At 44.9% G+C, this 17,833-nt stretch overlaps 1 protein-coding gene across 1 annotated transcript in view; it reads right to left on the bottom strand.

The window, feature by feature from the left end:
* Positions 1 to 17,833, bottom strand: part of TRPM2 (transient receptor potential cation channel subfamily M member 2) — a 1,766,051-nt gene that overhangs the window by 282,837 nt on the left and 1,465,381 nt on the right. Inside the window, exons 19-20 of the mRNA XM_040441475.1 lie at positions 16,312 to 16,388; positions 16,126 to 16,227 (exon numbers count right to left, since the gene is read on the bottom strand). Coding sequence (XP_040297409.1) covers positions 16,126 to 16,227; positions 16,312 to 16,388 — 179 coding nt within the window. The remainder of the gene's footprint in view (positions 1 to 16,125; positions 16,228 to 16,311; positions 16,389 to 17,833) is intronic.

Below are 17,833 nucleotides of genomic sequence, written 5' to 3'. Positions count from 1 at the left end.
CTAATCAGCATTTGTACTTTTATAGTATCTGTAAGTGATCAAAACTGATCACGGTCAGATCTATAATTGTATTAGTGTCACCTTAGCTCGCCCTCCACCCAAAACGCAGTGTTTGCCCGATCAGGCCTGATCGGTCGCCCACACGTGCGTTCACCCACGCCCGCTCCAGTGACAAAAAAAATATTTTTTTTGATCACTGCACATTCACTTTACACGCACTGCGGCGATAAAAAAATCAGTTTTGATATTTTTTATCAACCGCAGCGGCCTCCGGTACTTCGCTAGCCTCCCCTTTGTAAGACAGGCTTGCTTTTTTTCTTGGGTAGTCTCAGGGAATACCCCTAAATTTAGTTGCCCAAATGTCAAACAGGGGGTATTCTTCTGAAGAGGCCTACAGGATTCTGACCCAGTCGGATGAGGAGTGGGAACCCTCATCTGATGAATCTAGTGGGTCAGAATATGAACCTGTAGAAAGCAGTGGCTCTCTGAACCAAAGTTCGGACGAGGAGGTGGAGGTCCCTGATAGAACCAGGCGTACCCGGCCCCGTGCCGCTAGACCACAGGTTGCGCAGGATCCGCTTCAAGAGCAGCAGAGTGGGGCTGGCGCTGCCGGATCACGTGGTGAGGCATACACCAGCAGCGCAGCCCTTCCTGGACCTAGTACCAGCACTGCCGTACAACATGGTGAAGTAGCGAGCACCAGAAGGGCAGTTGAAGCTGGTACGGTGGCACGTGCAGTAGTTACCCCGTCGCAGCCACCGCACAGACAGGCCCGTAGAGCCCCTAGAGTCCCTGAGGTGCTGGCAAACCCTGATTGGCAGTCACCAACTTCAGCCGCACCTGTAGTTCCCCCTTTCACCGCCCAGTCTGGAGTTCGGGTTGAGACAGCTCAGATCGGTTCGGCCCTGGGATTGTTTGAGCTGTTCTTGACTGCGGAGCTCTTGGACTTAGTCGTGGCAGAAACAAATCGGTATGCCACACAATTTATAACCGCCAACCCGGGAAGCTATTATGCCCAGCCTTTCCGGTGGAAACCAGTCCAAGTTTCCGAACTTAAAATTTTTCTGGGCCTTCTCCTCAACATGGGTCTAACTAAAAAGCATGAATTGTAGTCATATTGGTCCACGAACCCAATTCATCACATGCCCATGTTCTCTGCTGCTATGTGCAGGACACGATTTGAGACCATCCTGCGTTTCCTGCATTTTAGCGACAACACCACCTTCCGCCCCAGAGGCCACCCAGCTTTTGACCGGCTCCACAAAATTCGGCCCCTCATAGACCATTTCAACCAGAAATTTGCAGATTTGTATACCCCAGAGCAAAACATCTACGTAGACGAGTCCCTAATACATTTTACCGGGCTCCTTGGCTTCAAACAATACATCCCAAGCAAGCGTTCCAGGTACGAGGTCAAATTGTATAAGCTCTGTGAAAGGGCCACAGGCTATACCCACAAATTTCGGATCTGAGGGAAAAGATCAGACCCTGGAGCCGGTCGGTTGCCCTGACTACCTGGGGAGCAGTGGGAAGACAGTCTGGGACTTTGTGTCACCCTAATTCGGCAAGGGGTACCATCTTTATGTGGACAATTTTTACACAAGTGTGGCCCTCTTTAGGCATTTGTTTCTAGAACAGATTTGCGCCTGTGGCACCGCGCAAACTAGTCGCGTGGGCTTCCCCCAACAGCTCGTTACCACCCGTCTTTCAAGGGGGGAGAGGGCTGCCTTGTGTAACGAAGAACTGCTCGCGGTGAAATGGAGAGACAAGCGTGACGTTTACATGCTCTCCTCCATTCACGCAGACACGACAATACAAATTGAAAGGGCAACCCGTGTCATTGAAAAGCCCCTCTCAGTCCACGACTATAATGCGCTCATGGGAGGGGTGGACTTCAATGACCAGATGTTGGCTCCCTATTTAGTTTCCCGACGCACCAGACGCTGGTATAAGAAGGTGTCTGTATATTTAATTCAATTGCCTCTGTATAATAGTTTTGTTCTCTACAGTAAGGCTGGGAGAACACGATCCTTCCTCAAATTTCAGGAAGAGATCATCGAGAACCTCCTGTATCCAGGAGGTTCCGTGGCCCCAACCACCAGCGTAGTTAGCCGTCTACACGAGCGACATTTCCCCAGTGTCGTTCCTGGTACCTCAACCCAACCGCCACCCCGAAAAAAATGTTGTGTCTGTAGCAGGAGTGGAATAAGGCGTGACACCCGCTATTTCTGTCCTGACTGTCCTGACCACCCTGCCCTATGCTTAGGAGAGTGTTTCCGGAAGTACCACACACAGGTACACTTAGCATAGGGATTGCATCTCACAGGACAGGCACACAGGGCCCTTTCTCTCACAGCTGCTGCAAACCTCTCCTTTCACCTGGGATAAAGTACATAACATACTTTGCCACATCTTTGGGCGATTTGCGCTTTGCACATTGTCCCATGGGGAAGGAGAGGTTTGTTCTATAAAGGTAAAAAAAAAAAAAATCACTTGTAAGTATAAAAGTTAACGTTCAATAAAGTTTATATGTTATGTTCAAAAGTTATTATAAAGTTAATAAATTTATTGCGTTGCGGCCTGGTTTTTTCTTTTTTGTTTTGTTTTTTTTACCTTCCAGGTGGACGAACCGATCGACTAGCTGCAGCACTGATGTGCATTCGGACAGAAGCATTGCGCTGCTGTCAGATTACACACAAGTCGGTGTATGCGGCGCTGCAAGACGAGATTTCTCCTCTGCAGTAAAAGATACGTTTGCCGAGGCATATGAGCTGAGGAGGTGGCGGTGTTCGTATACTTTGGCAAACACTTTGTATATGAAAAAAAAAAATTAAATCCCGGCAATGATTTATTCATTCACATCGATTGCTGTATATGGAGAAATCGGGTTTGCCAGGGCATATGAGCTAAGTAGGTATGGATGTTGGGCGGAGCTCCTATGTCCTGGCAGACGCCTTTCCCCTCCATTTTTTTTTTTGGCAGAGATTTTTTCATCCACATTGATCGATGCGAAAGAAGAAATCTGTGCCGTTCATTTTTTCTTTCAGCCCAGAGGCTGAACGGAAAAAAAAAATCTCATTACCCGTATGCTCAATATAAGGAGAATAGCAGAAACTCCTAATGCTGGGCATACATGTAATGATTGCGGAGACCCTCAAATGCCAGGGCAGTACAAACACCCCACAAATGACCCCATTTTGGAAAGAAGACACCCCAAGGTATTCGCTGAGGGGCATATTGAGTCCATGAAAGATTGAAATTTTTGTCCCAAGTTAGCGGAAAGGGAGACTTTGTGCGAAAAAAAAAATAAAAAAATTTCCGCTAACTTGTGCCAAAAAAAAAAAATTCTAGGAACTCGCTATGCCCCTCATTGAATACCTTGGGGTGTCTTCTTTCCAAAATGGGGTCACATGTGGGGTATTTATACTGCCCTGGCATTTTAGGGGCCCCAAAGCGTGAGAAGAAGTCTGGTATCCAAATGTCTAAAAATGCCCTCCAAAAAGGAATGTGGGCCCCTTTGCGCATCTAGGCTGCAAAAAAGTGTCACACATGTGGTATCGCCGTACTCAGGAGAAGTTTTAGAATGTGTTTTGGGGTGTCATTTTACATATACCCATGCTGGGTGAGATAAATATCTTGGTCAAATGCCAACTTTGTATAAAAAAATGGGAAAAGTTGTCTTTTGCCAAGATATTTCTCTCACCCAGCATGGGTATATGTAAAATGACACCCCAAAACACATTCCCCAACTTCTCCTGAGTACGGAGATACCACATGTGTGACACTTTTTTTGCAGCCTAGGTGGGCAAAGGGGCCCACATTCCAAAGAGCACCTTTCGGATTTCACCGGCCATTTTTTACAGATTTTGAATTCAAACTCCTTACCACACATTTGGGCCCCTAGAATGCCAGGGCAGTATAACTACCCCACAAGTGACCCCATTTTGGAAAGAAGACACCCCAAGGTATTCCGTGAGGGGCATGGCGAGTTCCTAGAATTTATTATTTTTTGTCACAAGTTAGCGAAATATGATGTTTTTTTTTTTGTTTTTTTTTTCTTACAAAGTCTCATATTCCACTAACTTGTGACAAAAAATAAAAACTTCCATGAACTCACTATGCCCATCAGCGAATACCTTGGGGTGTCTTCTTTCCAAAATGGGGTCACTTGTGGGGTAGTTATACTGCCCTGGCATTCTAGGGGCCCAAATGTGTGGTAAGGAGTTTGAATTCAAAATGTGTAAAAAATGACCGGTGAAATCCGAAAGGTGCTCTTTGGAATATGTAAAATGACACCCCAAAACACATTGCCCAACTTCTCCTGAGTATGGCGATACCAGATGTGTGACACTTTTTTGCAGCCTAGGTGGGCAAAGGGGCCCACATTCCAAAGAGCACCTTTCGGATTTCACAGGGCATTTTTTACACATTTTGATTTCAAACATCTTACCACACATTTGGGCCCCTAGAATGCCAGGACAGTATAACTACCCCACAAGTGACCCCATTTTGGAAAGAAGACACCCCAAGGTATTTCGTGATGGGCATAGTGAGTTCATAGAACTTTTTATTTTTTGTCACAAGTTAGTGGAATATGAGACTTTGTAAGAAAAAATATATCATTTTCCGCTAACTTGTGACAAAAAATAAAAAGTTCTATGAACTCACTATGCCCATCAGCGAATACCTTAGGGTGTCTACTTTCCAAAATGGGGTAATTTGTGGGGTGTTTGTACTGTCTGGGCATTGTAGAACCTCAGGAAACATGACAGGTGCTCAGAAAGTCAGAGCTGCTTCAAAAAGCGGAAATTCACATTTTTGTACCATAGTTTGTAAACGCTATAACTTTTACCCAAACCATATTTTTTTACCCAAACCTTTTTTTTTTTATCAAAGACATGTAGAACAATAAATTTAGAGCAAAATTTATATATGGATGTCGTTTTTTTTGCAAAATTTTACAACTGAAAGTGAAAAATGTCATTTTTTTGCAAAAAAAATCGTTACATTTCGATTAATAACAAAAAAAGTTAAAATGTCAGCAGCAATGAAATACCACCAAATGAAAGCTCTATTAGTGAGAAGAAAAGGAGGTAAAATTCATTTGGGTGGTAAGTTGCATGACCGAGCAATAAACAGTGAAAGTAGGGTAGGTCAGAAGTGTAAAAAGTGGCCTGGTCTTTAAGGGTGTTTAAGGGCTCTTTCACACTTGCGTTCTTGTCTTCCGGCATAGAGTTCCGTCGTCGGGGCTCTATGCCGGAAGAATCCTGATCAGGATTATCCTAATGCATTCTGAATGGAGAGAAATCCGTTCAGGATGCATCAGGATGTCTTCAGTTCCGGAACGGAACGTTTTTTGGCCGGAGAAAATACCGCAGCATGCTGCGCTTTTTGCTCCGGCCAAAAATCCGGAACACTTGCCGCAAGGCCGGATCCGGAATTAATGCCCATTGAAAGGCATTGATCCGGATCCGGCCTTAAGCTAAACGTCGTTTCGGCGCATTGCCGGAGCCGACATTTAGCTTTTTCAGAGTGGTTACCATGGCTGCCGGGACGCTAAAGTCCTGGCAGCCATGGTAAAGTGTAGCGGGGAGCGGGGGAGCAGTGTACTTACCGTCCGTGCGGCTCCCCGGGCGCTCCAGAGTGACGTCAGGGCGCCCCAAGCGCATGGATCATGTGATCACATGGATCACGTCATCCATGCGCATGGGGCGCTCTGACGTCATTCTGGAGCGCCCCGGGAGCCGCACGGACGGTAAGTATACCGCTCCCCCGCTCCCCGCTCCTACTATGGCAACCAGGACTTTAATAGCGTCCTGGGTGCCATAGTAACACTGAACGCATTTGGAAGACGGTTCCGTCTTCAAATGCTTTCAGTACACTTGCGTTTTTCCGGATCCGGCGTGTAATTCCGGCAAGTGGAGTACACGCCGGATCCGGACAACGCAAGTGTGAAAGAGGCCTAAGCTATAGGGGCTGAGGTGGTTAAATAAAAAAATCCCATAAAAAAAAAAAAAAAAAAAAAAATTTCCATTGAAAATACTCTTTTCAATAAAAAAAATTACAAAAAAAAACCTCTCCCCCGTATATTTGGTATTGTTGCATCTATAATGAACCGGACTACATAAATATCACATAAATTATACCCTACGGTGAACGCCGTGAAAAAAGAAAATAAAAATAAAGACAGAATTGCTAATTTATTCTTAGTTGCCACCGAAAAAACATGATAACAAGTGATCAAAAAGCGCCATTTACTCAAGAATGATACCAATTAAAAATAAAAGTCGTCCCGCAAAAGACAAGCCCTCAAGTAACTCCATTGAAAGAAAAATAAAATAAAGTTCTTGGAAAGCAGCAATATAAAAACATTTTTTTTCTTTTAAGAAAAGGTGTTTTATTGCAAAAAAGTAGTAAAACCTAAAAAAAAAAATATATGTATTTGGTATCACTATAATCGTACTGACCCAGAGAATATAGTGTCACGGCTGAGGATGGGGAAAACCCTCAGCAGTGCGATGCCAGAAGATGGATGATCGATGCAAGGCCAGGACAGGAATCAGGGAGCAGGTCACCTCCTATCAATCCCAAATTCTGACCCTGTCTCCTAGCCGTATGAGCCGACCCTGATGGTGAGAGGGCTCATACTCCGGAACCTAATATTCCTACTCATCCTCAGGGTGGCCCTGGACTAGGAGAAGGGTAAGACTACCTGTTCCTCCAGGATACGGACGAACAGGAGTCTCACTGACCAAGCTATAAAGAAAGGGGAAACATACAGACGTATGGCAATGGCAGGTAAGTGAAATAAGAACCACACCTACCTGCCACAGACACACAGCCTGGAACCCATGTGCAAGTGCTGCTGTCCACAATAACACAAGGGACACAGCACACACCACACGGGAACCCAGGAAACCATAAGCTGCAATAAATAAAGAGACCAAACAGACACCTTCATAACACCATGTAACATAGGCTATGACCACAAGGGTGGCCCCCACTGGCAGATGGTATATCACAGGAGGATGCCTCCAGCTAGCCATGGCTGAAGTACCCCTCAGACTACTGATCTTCACTGAGGCTTTATAGCCCATGTAGCCACACCCACACACAGACACACCCAGTGCACACTTACTAGGAAGGAAGTTAACCCTTCCAACACAAGGCAAGGGAAGACGGCCACTTAAAGGGGAAGTACACACATAAACACACACTTCACCTGTCGCCGCGGGCAATGGCATGCGTGGCAACCATGTCCTGGGGATCAGCCAGAAGGCCGAGACACTGCCACCGCATGCACACAACACCAAATGTAGTCACGGGCAACCAAGTGAAGGGAAATGTCACTAAGCACACCATAGGGCGTGACATATAGATATTATATTATTTATACCGAAAAATAAACTCCGTAAAATTTAAAACGCAAAAACGCTGTGGCAGTATTGCTGTTTTTTCCATCTCTCTCCCAGAAAGAGTTCATAAAAGTTAATCAAAAAGTTATGTGTACCCCAAAATGGCGCCATTAAAAACTAAAACTTGTCCTGCAAAAAACAAGCTTTCATAAAGCTATATAAACGGAAAAATTGAAAAAGTTATAGCTCTTGGAATGCGACGATGAAAAAAGGAAGAAAAACTCTTGGTCAGTAAGGCCCAAAACAGGCTGGTCACTAAGGGGTTAATGCGTATGTGTGTCGTTAAAAGATATCGACAGTATCCCCCATAACAATGACCTCTACAGCACCCTGCTCCTTTAACAGTGAACTCCACAGTTCCCCACCCCTTAACACTGACCACCCCACAGTGCCCGGCCACTTTAAAATGGGACATCCACACAGTGGCATTGCTAGGGCTGGTGTCACCCGGTGCGGTCGAAAATGGTGTGTCCCCCCCTCCCCCCAAAGCAATATTTTTTTAGCCATATATGGGGGCTATGGGGGTGCTACTGCCGCCGGGGGGCATCCGTTAGCTCAGCAGACCCCCCCCAAAGCTTAGAGCCACAGCACCCCCTTTCCCCCTTGCTGGCAGCAGCTCACCTAGGTCAGGTGCACCCCACTTTCGCTAGCTGGCTGACAGACACCAAATGCTTCTTAGTGTGGTTATCGTAACATGTGCCCCCAATAATGTGCCAGTAATAAGTGCCCCCATAGATGCCCCCCAATAATGTGCCAGTAAAATGTCCCTACATAGATGCCACCCAATCATTTACCAGTAACAAGAGCCCCCCCAATCATGTGCCAGTAACAAGAGCACCCCCCAACATGATCATGTGCCAGTAACAAGAGCCCCCCCATCATGTGCAAGTAACAAGAGCCCCCCCATCATGTGTCAGTAACAAGAGCCCCCCCTCATGTGCCAGTAAAAGTATTGTATATAAAAAAAAACACTTATACTTACCTCCATGTCAGCGATGCAATGTAGGCCTCTTCTGGCCTGTGTCCTGCGCTGTACAGCTCAGGAGGCGCGATGACGTCATTGCACCGGCCTAGTGCCGGCAGCCTATCAGAGGAACAGGGAAGGGACACGCCTCTCCCTCCCCTGCCCTGCAGCATCCATCTGTATCGTTGTCCTCAGGACGACGATACAGATGACTATGGAGATGAGCGCTTCCACAATGGAAGCACTCGTCTCCCTGTGCCCTGCCGCTGCTGCCATCAGACTGGTGTCACCCCATTACTGGTGTCAACCGGTGCGGCCCGCACCCCTCGCAACACCACTGCATCCACAGCAGCCCATCCCCTTAATTTTGACCTTCACAGCACCCTACTCCCTTGACAGTAACCTCCTCAGGGGCCCGCCCCTTAACAGTGACCTCCACAGTACCCAGCTACCTTAATAGTGACCTTACAGTACCCTGCTGCCTTAACAATGACCTCCACAGTGTCCGCCCCTTTAACAGTGACCTCCACAGTGCCCCGCTGCCTTAACTGTGACCTAACATTCCTCTGCTGCCTTAACAGTAACATCCACAGTGCACGCCTCTTTAAAAGTGACCTCCACAATGCCCGCCTCTTTAACAGTGACCTCCACAGCGCCCGCCTCTTTAAAAGTGACCTCCATGGTGCCCACCCTTTTAACAGTAACCTCCACAGTTCCTGCCCCTTTAACAGTGACTTCCATAGTGCCCGCCTCTTTAACAATGACCTCCAGAGTGCCGAGCCCTTTAACATTGACCTCCACAGTGCCCTCCCCTTTAACATTGACCTCCACAGTGCCCGACCCTTTAACAGTGACCTCCACAGCACCCTACACCTTTAATGCTAGGGCTACACATTTACATCTGTTGCGCAACATTTTATCTCAACAATTTTTATAATGATAGGCTATGGTGTCGCACTGCGACATGCTGCTACTGCGACATCCAAGATGCAATCGTCTACCTCTGAGACCCTTGTATGTGCTTAGCAGTCAGGGTGAGCTCTTAGGGTTTTATAGGGGTAACCTTTATGCTCCTTAGTTTGGGATCAAGCCAGTCGGATGTTTATCCATAACTTCCAGCTATCTGCAACATCATGCGTGGCATTATAAACCGCCATTACCGTCTTAAGCATGGATCCGGTTTCAGCAATGATTGACCGCATGCAAGGTCTTTTACTGGAGGTAGCAGATCTCCGTAAAACTGTGTCTCAGTTTCAGGTGACCGGTTCTGCTTGCGTTCATGGAGTTTGTTCCGAGCCTAAGATCTCGCTTCTGGATACGTTCTCCGGGGGTAGTGAGAATTTTGTTCGCTTTAGAGAGGCTTGCAAACTCCATTTTCGCCTACTTCCCCATTCCTCTGGTGATGAGGAGCAGAGGGTGGGGATCATCATCTCGATGCTCAGGGATAACGCTCAGTCTTGGGCCTTTTCGCTGCCGGTGGGGGCACGGCCCCTCCGATCGGTGGATGAATTTTTTGTAGCCCTGGGGCAGATATATGATGACCCGGATCGTATTGCTCTGGCTGAATCTAAACTGCGTCTTTTATGCCAGGGTAAACAGTCCGCAGAGATATATTGTTCTGAATTTCAGAAATGGGCAGCTGATACTGGTTGGAACGATGCTGCACTCCAAAGTCAATTTTGCCATGGTCTTTCGGAGGGATTGAAAGATGCATTTGCTTTTTTATGAGAGACCTGCCTCGTTGGAGTCTGCCATGTCTCTAGCTGTTCGTATTGACAGGCGTCTTAGAGAGAGAGGAGAGACCACTCCTTCCTGTCATATTCAGTCCAAGGACAGTGGGGCGGTCTCATTCAGTGCGCAGGGGCCTCAGTCTCTCTCAATCCTCTCTGAGCAATAGTAGAGGATTCAGCTCTCAGATGATGTTTTTTTTTTTCTGTTGTGGGGGTATAAATCATTTGGCTAATGTTTGCCCCTCTAGGAGATTCAGGGAGTATTCTGAGGGTAATAAAGAAACAAAAAGAAAAAACCCTCTAAAAACTTTCCATTTGCTACTATTGGCAAGGTTGATGCGGAAATTGAAGGTTTGCCGTTTGCTTGTAGTTCCCGTTTTCTCCTACCTGCCAGGGTGGCGTTAGATAGCAAGAACATTGTTTGTGAGATTTTTGTAGATAGTGGAGCAGCTGTCAATCTCATTGATAATCAATTTGCTATAACACATGGTTTCCAGGTATGCACTTTGGAAAAGGATATACCTGTTTTTGCTATCGATTCCGCTCCACTTTCTCAAAAATCGTTAAAGGGAATAGTTCACAATATCCATTTGACTGTGGGTGATGCTCATGTTGAGGATATGTTATGTTTTGTCCTAAGCGGATTATCTACTCCTCTAGTGTTGGGGCTACCCTGGCTCACTAAACATAACCCCACCATTGATTGGCAAGCAAGGCAAATAAATGGTTGGAGTGACTTTTGCAGAGAGAATTGCCTCACGGCGTCTCTTTCAGAGGTTTCTACCATCTTTTCTCTCTGAATTTTCGGATGTGTTTTCCGAGAGTGGTGTCCAGGAGCTGCCCCATCACTGGGAGTACGATTGCCCTATTAATCTCATCCCAGGTGCCAAGCTACCAAAATCACGTTTATACAATCTCTCCCAACCTGAAAGAGTCGCTATGCGTACTTATATCTCTGAGAGCCTGAGAAAGGGACACATCCGACCCTCGAAGTCACCTGTTGCCGCTGTTTTTTTTTTTTGTTAAGAAAAAAGATTGTTCTTTAAGACCTTGTCTGGATTTCAGGGAGCTGAACTGTATCACAATTTGTGACCCATATCCGCTTCCTCTGATCCTGGACTTGTTTAACCAGATTGTTGGGGCTAAAGTTTTTTCTAAGTTGGATTTAAGAGGGGCATACAACCTAGTCAGGGTCAGGGAAGGGGACGAATGGAAGACGGCCTTCAATACGCCTGAGGGTCATTTCGAGAATTTGGTTATTCCCTTTAGTTTGATGAATGCTCCGGCCGTCTTCCAACATTTTGTGAACAGCATTTTTTACCATTTAATGGCGAAATTTGTACTGGTGTATCTAGATGACATTTAGATTTTTTCTCCTGATTTCAAAACTCATAGGGACCACCTACGTCAGGTCTTGCTCATTCTGCGGGAGAATAAATTGTACGCTAAACTGGAAAAATGTGTGTTTGCGGTTCCAGAGATTCAATTTCTTGGTTTTCTTCTCTCCGCTTCTGGTTTTCGCATGGACCCTGAGAATGTCCGTGCTGTGCATGATTGGGAGCTTCCTGAGAATCAGAAGGCGCTGATGCGGTTTTTGGGTTTTGCCAATTATTACAGAAAGTTAATTTTGAATTATTCCTCTGTTGTTAAGCCACTCACTGATATGACTAAAAAGGGGGTAGATTTTTCCTCCTGGTCGGTAGATGCGCTTAAGGCCTTTTATTGTTGATGTGGACGCTTCTGAGGTGGGTGTGGGTGTGGTCTTATCTCAGGGTCCCTCTCCTGCCAAATGGCGACCGTGTGCCTTTTTCTCAAGGAAACTCTCCTCCGCAGAGAGAAATTACGATTTGGGAGATAGGGAGTTGTTGGCCATCAAATTAGCTTTTGAGGAATGGCGGCATTGTCTAGAGGGAGCCAGACACCCTATTACCGTGTTTACCGACCATAACAATCTGGCCTACTTGGAATCAGCCAAGCGTCTGAACCCGAGACAGGCCAGATGGTCTTTATACTTTTCTAGGTTTAATTTTGTTGTCACGTTCCGCCCTGGGGTTAAAAATGTGAAGGCGGGTGCACTGTCACGTTGTTTTCCGGGAGGGGTGAACTTTGAAGACCCGGGTCCCATTTTAGCTGAAGGGGTGGTCGTCTCTGCTCTTTATCCTGATTTGGAGGTAGAGGTTCAGACAGCCCAGGCAGAGGCTCCTGATCTTTGTCCTCCTGGGAGGTTGTTTGTGCCTCTCGCTTTACGGCACAAGGTTTTTAAGGAGCACCACGATACTGTCCTTTCGCTGGGCACCCGGGGAGTAGAGCCACAGTAGATCTCATTGCTCGGAGATTCTGGTGGCCGGCTCTTCGTAATACGGTTGAAGGTTTTGTGGCAGCCTGCGAGACCTGCTCTCGTGCCAAGGTCCCTCATTCACGGCCATCAGGTTCTCTCCTCCCGTTACCCATTCCTTCCCGTCCTTGGACGCATCTGTCCATGGACTTCATTACGGACCTACCTCGTTCCTCGGGGAAGACTGTGATTCTGGCGGTAGTCGACCATTTTAGCAAAATGGCGCATTTCATTCCCTTTCCTTGGTTACCCAATGCTAAGACGTTGGCGCAAGCGTTTGTTGATCACATTGTTAAATTGCATGGCATTCCTTCAGACATTGTTTCTGATAGGGGCACGCAATTTGTTTCCAGATTCGGGAAGGCCTTCTGTTCTCGCTTGGGGATTCAGTTGTCATTTTCTTCTGCTTTTCACCCGCAGTCGAATGTCAGACCGAACGCGTCAATCAGAATCTGGAGACATATCTGCGCTGTTTTGTGGCGGAGAATCAGGAGGATTGGTATTCTTTTTTGTCCCTTGCTGAGTTTGCTTTAAATAACCGTCGCCAGGAGTCCTCTGATAAGTAACCATTTTTTGGTGCATATGGGTTTCATCCACAGTTTGGGACATTCTCTGTAGAGGGGTCTTCTGGTTTACCTGATGAGGAGAGATTTTCCTCGTCTTTGTCATTTATCTGGCAAAAGATTCAGGGTAATCTGAAGAGGATGAGTGAGAGATATAAGCGTGTGGCGGATAAGAGACGTGTGCCTGGTCCGGACCTGAATGTGGGTGATCTGGTGTGGTTGTCTACAAAGAATATCAAACTGAAGGTTCCCTCCTGGAAGTTGGGTCCTAAGTTTATTGGGCCTTACAAGATCTTGTCCATCATCAATCCCGTTGCCTTCCGTCTTGATCTTCCTCAGACTGGGAAGATCCATAATGTTTTTCATAGGTCCCTATTAAAACCTTATGTCCAACCCACTGTACCCTCCTCTTTGCCTCCTCCTCCGATTTTTGTTGATGTAATCTTGAATTCCAGGTCTCTAGGATTGTGCATTCTCGCATTATCCGCGGTTCTCTCCAATACCTTGTTCATTGGGAGGGTTATGGTCCTGAGGAGAGGATGTGGGTCCCAGTGGCGGACATTAAGGCCACTCGTCTTATCAAGGCTTTCCATAGGTCTCATCCTGAGAAGGTGGGTTATGAGTGTCCGGAGTCCACCTGTAGAGGGAGGGGTACTGTCACCGCCACTTCTGTGAGAAGGTCTGATAGACGTCCTTTTCTACCTCTTGCATGATGTTCTTTGTTTTGGTTTCACTTTGTCATCTCATTTCCTTCTCCCAGGTGTCACCTATTTAGACTAATCCTCTTTCCTTTATATTCCCTCCCATACTGCCTCACTTATGGGAGGGAATATAAAGGAAAGAGGATTAGTCTAAATAGGTGACACCTGGGAGAAGGAAATGAGATGACAATGTGAAACCAAAACAAAGAACATCATGCAAGAGGTAGAAAAGGACGTCTGTCAGACCTTCTCACAGAAGTGGCGGTGACAGTACCCCTTTACCAGTACCGGTTTATACTACTTCCTGGATTTGAAGTGTTCACTGCTGAAGACGTCTGTTGCTGCTTGTTCATGTATTGTGTTTCCTTGCTGGCTTGGATCTAGGTGACCCTGACTCCCTCCGTATTAAGTGAAGGGAGCCGGTGGTCGTGTCCCCTCACTATTATAGGGTTTTCAGGTGTCACACAGTCTAGGTATGAGGGCATGCAATCGTCTACCTCTGAGACCCTTGTATGTGCTTAGCAGTCAGGGTGAGCTCTTAGGGTTTTATAGGGGTCACATTTATGCCCCTTAGTTTGGGATCAAGCCAGTCGGATGTTTATCCATAACTTCCAGCTTTCTGCAACATCATCTGTGACACCGCCCCTTTAACTGTGACTACCCCTTTAACTGTGACTTTTACTGTGACCGCCCCTTTAACTGTGACTTTCACAGTGACCGCCCCTTTAACTGTGACTTTCACTGTGACTGCCCCTTTAACTGTGACTTTCACTGTGACACCCCTTTAACTGTGACTTTCACTGTGACCGCCCCTTTAACTGTGACTTTCACAGTGACCGCCCCTTTAAGCAGTAAAGAAATATGGCTGGGTTGTTATGGAAACCTCGAGTAAAACTGTGTTTATGGCAGTTGGGCTTTGAAGAGAGAGAATTCCAGGCTTGTATTTGGGGGGGGCTAATTTTTTGGGAATATCTCAGTAACGGTACGTCCTGAGACCCAGTCTAAAACCTTCCCGGACACCTGATGTACCTGTGTGCCAAATTTGGTGAAGATCGGTCTAGTCGTTTGGTCGCGCATAAAGAACGTCTAGACAGACAGATAGACAGATAGAAAGACAGACAGAAACTCATTTTTATATATATAAGAGATATATATATATATATACAGTACAGACCAAAAGTTTGGACACACCTTCTCATTCAAAGAGTTTTCTTTATTTTCATGACTATGAAGGCATCAAAACTATGAATTAACACATGTGGAATTATATACATAACAAACAAGTGTGAAACAACTGAAAATATGTCATATTCTAGGTTTCTTCAAAGTAGCCACCTTTTGCTTTGATTACTGCTTTGCACACTCTTGGCATTCTCTTGATGAGCTTCAAGAGGTAGTCCCCTGAAATGGTCTTCCAACAGTCTTGAAGGAGTTCCCAGAGATGCTTAGCACTTGTTGGCCCTTTTGCCTTCACTCTGCGGTCCAGCTCACCCCAAACCATCTCAATTGGGTTCAGGTCCGGTGACTGTGGACGCCAGGTCATCTGGCGCAGCACCCCATCACTCTCCTTCATGGTCAAATAGCCCTTACTTTCAAAGTTTTCCCAATTTTTCGGCTGACTGACTGACCTTAATTTCTTAAAGTAATGATGGCCACTCGTTTTTCTTTACTTAGCTGCTTTTTTCTTGCCATAATACAAATTCTAACAGTCTATTCAGTAGGACTATCAGCTGTGTATCCACCTGACTTCTCCTCAACGCAACTAATGGTCCCAACCCCATTTATAAGGCAAGAAATCCCACTTATTAAATTATTAAGAGTGTGCAAAGCAGTAATCAAAGCAAAAGGTGGCTACTTTGAAGAACCTAGAATATGACATATTTTCAGTTGTTTCACACTTGTTTGTTATGTATATCATTCCACATGTGTTAATTTATAGTTTTGATGCCTTCAGTCATGAAAATAAAGAAAACTCTTTGAATGAGAAGGTGTGTCCAAACTTTTGGTCTGTACTGTGTATATATATATATATATATATATATATATATATATATATGATAGTCGTTTGGGAACTGGTTAAACATATCTGTCTGCAATTAACTTTAGGGGCTTCAATAATACTAATACCACATGGGTTATTTAGGGTACAGCATCTGCACAAGCTGGCATAAACAAAATCCTTTTTCTAATGAATTTATATGAGAAAAATCAGTTGTTCTTACCAAACAGGAAAAGCAAGTATACTAGCATCAAAGAATATTATGGAATGTATACAAAACACACACAAACGCAGTGGACACTGTCTGGATTGATTCTATAAAAACGGTGATCATTCCTCATCAACACATGCTATAAAATCAATATAGCATCAATGTAATGCTATGGAAACAACAATATACTGGCTGTTCTGCACTTACAGTGGTAGTCCATCTTGCACCAGATATGTTGCACAGTAGCTTTGACGATTTATGGTCCCATCAAAAGTGTTAAAATGTATCTTTTGAAGTGTCTCTAGGGAGCTAAAAACATTTATTTCAATTATTTACACATTTATTGCAGCTTTCAAAAATAATATAATGTTTAAGAAAGTTTTTAGGTCTTACTCAGTATAAGGGTCATGAAATTGTTTGTCCTTCCTAATAGCAGTATAAAAAGTAGGATTATATATACTAAATTCCACCTGAAAAAAGAACAGGAATATATTTAATCTCAATGCAAATTAGCAACATTATAATACATTAGCAAACATACCTCTTTATTGAAATTAAAAGTGAGTAAAAAATGTTTATCACATCCTTAACTTTAAATAGACTTTCAGGATTTTATTATCAATGGCCTATCTTCAGGATAGGCTATCAATATGACATTGGTGGCGGTAGCTCCAGTGCTGGAACTACACAGTGGATGGAGCTGTGAAGTTCTGATGCTGACCTTCTGGAGCTGAAACTACTATGAAACAGCTCATTGGTAGGATGTGGGGTATTTCTGACAATCTGTTTTTGATGGCCAAGTCTGAGAATAAGCCATTAAAAATAAAATTGTGGCATATTCCTTTAAAGGTATGTTCCCGCATGGCAGAACTTCTGCAGACTCGATGCAGACATGGATTTGCATGCTACAAAGCTGCAGCGTTGTGCAGTATAGTAGATGATATCTTCAAAAATCTCACCATACGCTGCATAAAAATACACTGAATAAACTGCTTTGCACTGTGGGTTTTTTCTTCCCAGCATTTACCACCTGTGATCTATGCATATATCCATTATTTGTAACATAGGAAAGACACATTGGGCATAATGCTGCCATGATCTTGCCAATGGATAGATCAGAGATGTATATGATTTTTCTTGTATTACCACCTCTGTCTAGATTGTGCCTGTTTGGTAGCTGTATAAAGTCCTATATTCTATGTGGTAGCTAAAAATGTGGTATGTTTAATAAGGACATATGTTTTAATGTTCTATGTATTATTTTGTGCAGACTGTCTGAGGAAGGTTATTGGACTGAAAACGCTCATACCACCACTTGTCTGATATGTCACTGAGTTTATTTAAATAAATTTGCCTAAAGAGGTATTCCAGTTACAGTAAGTCATTCCCTATCGACAGGATAGGGGATAACTACCGTATAGTTGATCAAGCACCATAGTGCTCGGGTGCACGGACCGAACACATCAGGATGCTCGGGTGCTCTACTGAGCACCCGAGCATAAGGGAAGTCAATGGGAGAACTCGAGCATTAAACCAGGCACCCCCTGCTCTAAAGGGCAGGGTGCTTGGTTCATAAGAAAAGGTCAGAAATTGATGAAAACACCACTGAAATGGTTCAGGAAAAGCATGGGAAGGATGTCTGGATGCATCTTGGACTCCCAGATCGCTGCTGGGAACGATGTTGTCCGAGTAGTACGCCACTTTTACAGACTGACAATAATACGCACAAAACCAAAGAAAATAATTGTTTTTTGAGGAAATATTGTTAGGAAACATTGTTTCCTGTATATTTACTTGTACAGTATATAAAGTGCAAGTCCTGCCAAAAATTACAAGGAAGAGGCACTCCGATACAACCTGTATATCACATAAAGGAGGGCCCCATTCACAATGTGGTACAATTGTTCATGTAGTG

This window comes from Bufo bufo, chromosome 7 (assembly GCF_905171765.1).
Source record: "Bufo bufo chromosome 7, aBufBuf1.1, whole genome shotgun sequence".
NCBI lineage: Eukaryota > Metazoa > Chordata > Amphibia > Anura > Bufonidae > Bufo > Bufo bufo.
The sequence above is the reverse complement of the archived record's forward strand: the minus strand, read 5'-3'. Positions and strand labels throughout refer to the sequence as shown.